This window comes from Aplysia californica, unplaced genomic scaffold (genome assembly GCF_000002075.1).
Source record: "Aplysia californica isolate F4 #8 unplaced genomic scaffold, AplCal3.0 scaffold01798, whole genome shotgun sequence".
Classification (NCBI taxonomy): Eukaryota; Metazoa; Mollusca; class Gastropoda; order Aplysiida; family Aplysiidae; genus Aplysia; species Aplysia californica.
This window is the reverse complement of record NW_004799068.1, coordinates 5490-7982: the sequence shown is the minus strand read 5'-3', so window position 1 is coordinate 7982 and position 2493 is coordinate 5490. Positions and strand designations below refer to the sequence as shown.

Genomic DNA, 2493 nt, shown 5'->3' with positions numbered 1-2493 from the left:
CCCTCTATTTGTCTATTGCCGATTACATTGTGTTTGTGGGTGGTTGGTTGGTGTCCTGACTGTTTATTTCCTTCTTCTTTCTTATCAAAAAATTATTTTCCTTATCTCTCCTCCTCTTTTTTTTTAAAGTCTTTTTTTAGGGGGGGGGGCGGAGATGTTACTCTCTGTTAACACTTCTTATCTTCCGAACTTATATGACTTATTTGTGTTGCAAATGCCGTTAAAAAACTTTTACTAAAGCTAAAACTAAAAATAACTATGTTTCTATTCTCTATTCACTTGCATATTATCCTTGTATAATATTGCAATGTCGTGTCATCTGTTTCAGAGTCCGACCCTCAGCGGTACGAAGTGAAAGACCGGGGTCAAAATGGCTACACCACGCCCATCACCCAGTCGCCCCTCCTACCGCGTCGTCACGTGACCCACTCGGTGTCGTGCGAGTCCACGTCAGCCAATGGGAAGCACCAGCTCAACGTGCTACGCCCCGCCTACAACTCGCGGGTTCTGGCCAATAAAAAGCGGGTTGTGAAGATGCTGTGCGTGGTGGTGCTGGAGTATTTCGTGTGCTGGACGCCGCTGTTCCTCCTCAACACCTGGAGTATCATCGACTACAGGAGCGCCAGGGACCATTTCACGCCCCTCCTCAAGTCCTCCTTCCTCCTCCTGTCCTACCTTTCCTCCTGCATACACCCGATCACCTACTGCTTCATGAACAAACGGTTCCGCCAGAGCTTCGCCGACGCCTTCAGGTGCTGCTTCCGGAGACGCGCCTTGTCGCGGGACCTATACAGTGAAGCTTCTCATGTCAACACGGCCGGTTCTGACAGGCCGGACACCCGTGCCCGGAAACACTACACCATCACCTGGAAGAGAGACCGTTAGGACGGAGGTACCATTTAACGAAGTTACCATTTAACGACCGTTAGAACTGAGGAGAGAGATTTACCATCTAACGTCCGATAAAACTGAGGTACCGTTTTACGACCGTTAGAATTGAGGGAGGATTTACAAGGACACCCGTGCCGGAAACACTATACCATCACGTGGAAGAGAGACCGTTAAGACTGAGGTACCATTTAGCGACCGTTAGAACTGAGGAGAGATTTACCATCTAACGACCGTTAGGACAAGGGCACCATGACATAGAAGAGAGACCAGTTAGAACTGAGATACCATCACGTGGAAGAGAGACCGTAAGAACTGAGGTACCATTTAACGACCGTTAGACCCGAGTGAGGAGGGAAGCAGCATCTAACGGTCGTTTTGACTGAGGTGCCATCTAACGACCTGTAGAACTGAGGAGAAATTTACGTTCTAACAACCGTTAGAATTGAAGTCGGAACCACTATCTAACGACCGTTAGAACACTACTTACAATATACTGCGGAGTCTCAAGGAACAATAATGTAGACATTCTTAACACTTAACACTGTGCGTGCGTTAGTTACTTTGGCATTTTGTGAACTGTCAATATAAATGTTATTAGCAATGTCCTTTCACATTTCAATGTCTGTTTTTGTTAAGACAAATGCACTTTTTGAAATTAAGAATGTTTAGTAGTATGCAGTGATGTCTGGAGTTGAAGAATATTATGTTGGTTGTTGTATTTTATCTAATGTTTCCCCCACAAAGAAGCATCGACTGGCCATCAGATTTGGCGACTGTGGCGTAGTGATAATGCTCTGTGTTAGCTGTTGTGAGCAGAAGAAGCGAGTTCGATTCTCAAGTTGGGAAGTTACATGTACAATACCGTATCAACTACATGACTGTATCCCATTCGGCTTACTGATCTGCGGTATTTCCTCTCGACACAAAGTCACGTTAACCCTAACACGCAGGTGGGAAGCAGCCCGCATTCTTACTTACTTACTTACTACCCGTTACGCCATCTGGCGTTTAGGGCACCAACAAAGGATCTCCATCCCTGTCTGTTTTGGGCAATCTTGGTCAACGTCCCCCACAAATGGTTCCAGAACTTCATTTCAGACTCTACTGTGCGTCTCCAGGTCACTTTGGGTCTGCCCCTCTTGCGATGTCCTTCGGGTGTCCAGAGGAGGGCAGTCTTTACAATAGAGTCTGGTTCTCTTCTCAGAACATGCCCGACCCATCTCCATCTTCTCTTTGTCATTATGGTGGTCATGTCCTCTTGCCTAAATTTACGTAACAGATCTGCGTTGGAAATCTTGTCGGGCCAGAAGATTCGGAGGACTTGGAGTAAGCTGTTGGTATGAAAAGAAGATAGCTTGGCACGATCATGATCAGTCATCCTCCAGCATTCAGACCCATGTAAGCCCGTATTCTAAATGACTTAAATTGTGTCGATTTGGTGGGAAGGGAGCGATGCACACAGTTGATAACTATATACCCATCAGAACTGCAGAATGTGACTGGTCTGTGATCAGCATCGTTTAAATTTATAGATAGAGATTCTCGCTTGGTTGTGCTTGTAGCGTAAATACATACAAACACACACACACACACACACACACA

General features: G+C 46.0%; 1 protein-coding gene across 1 annotated transcript; it reads left to right on the top strand.

Annotated features, from left to right (window-relative positions):
• Positions 1–327: 327 nt before the first annotated feature.
• Positions 328–1917, top strand: LOC101852381 (cholecystokinin receptor type A; the record flags this gene model as incomplete). The annotated part of the gene is given in 1 exon segment (XM_013090996.2): positions 328–1917. A coding segment is annotated over 1 exon segment (558 nt), but the record flags the coding sequence as incomplete, so codon positions are not given.
• Between the last annotated feature and the right edge of the window lie 576 nt (positions 1918–2493).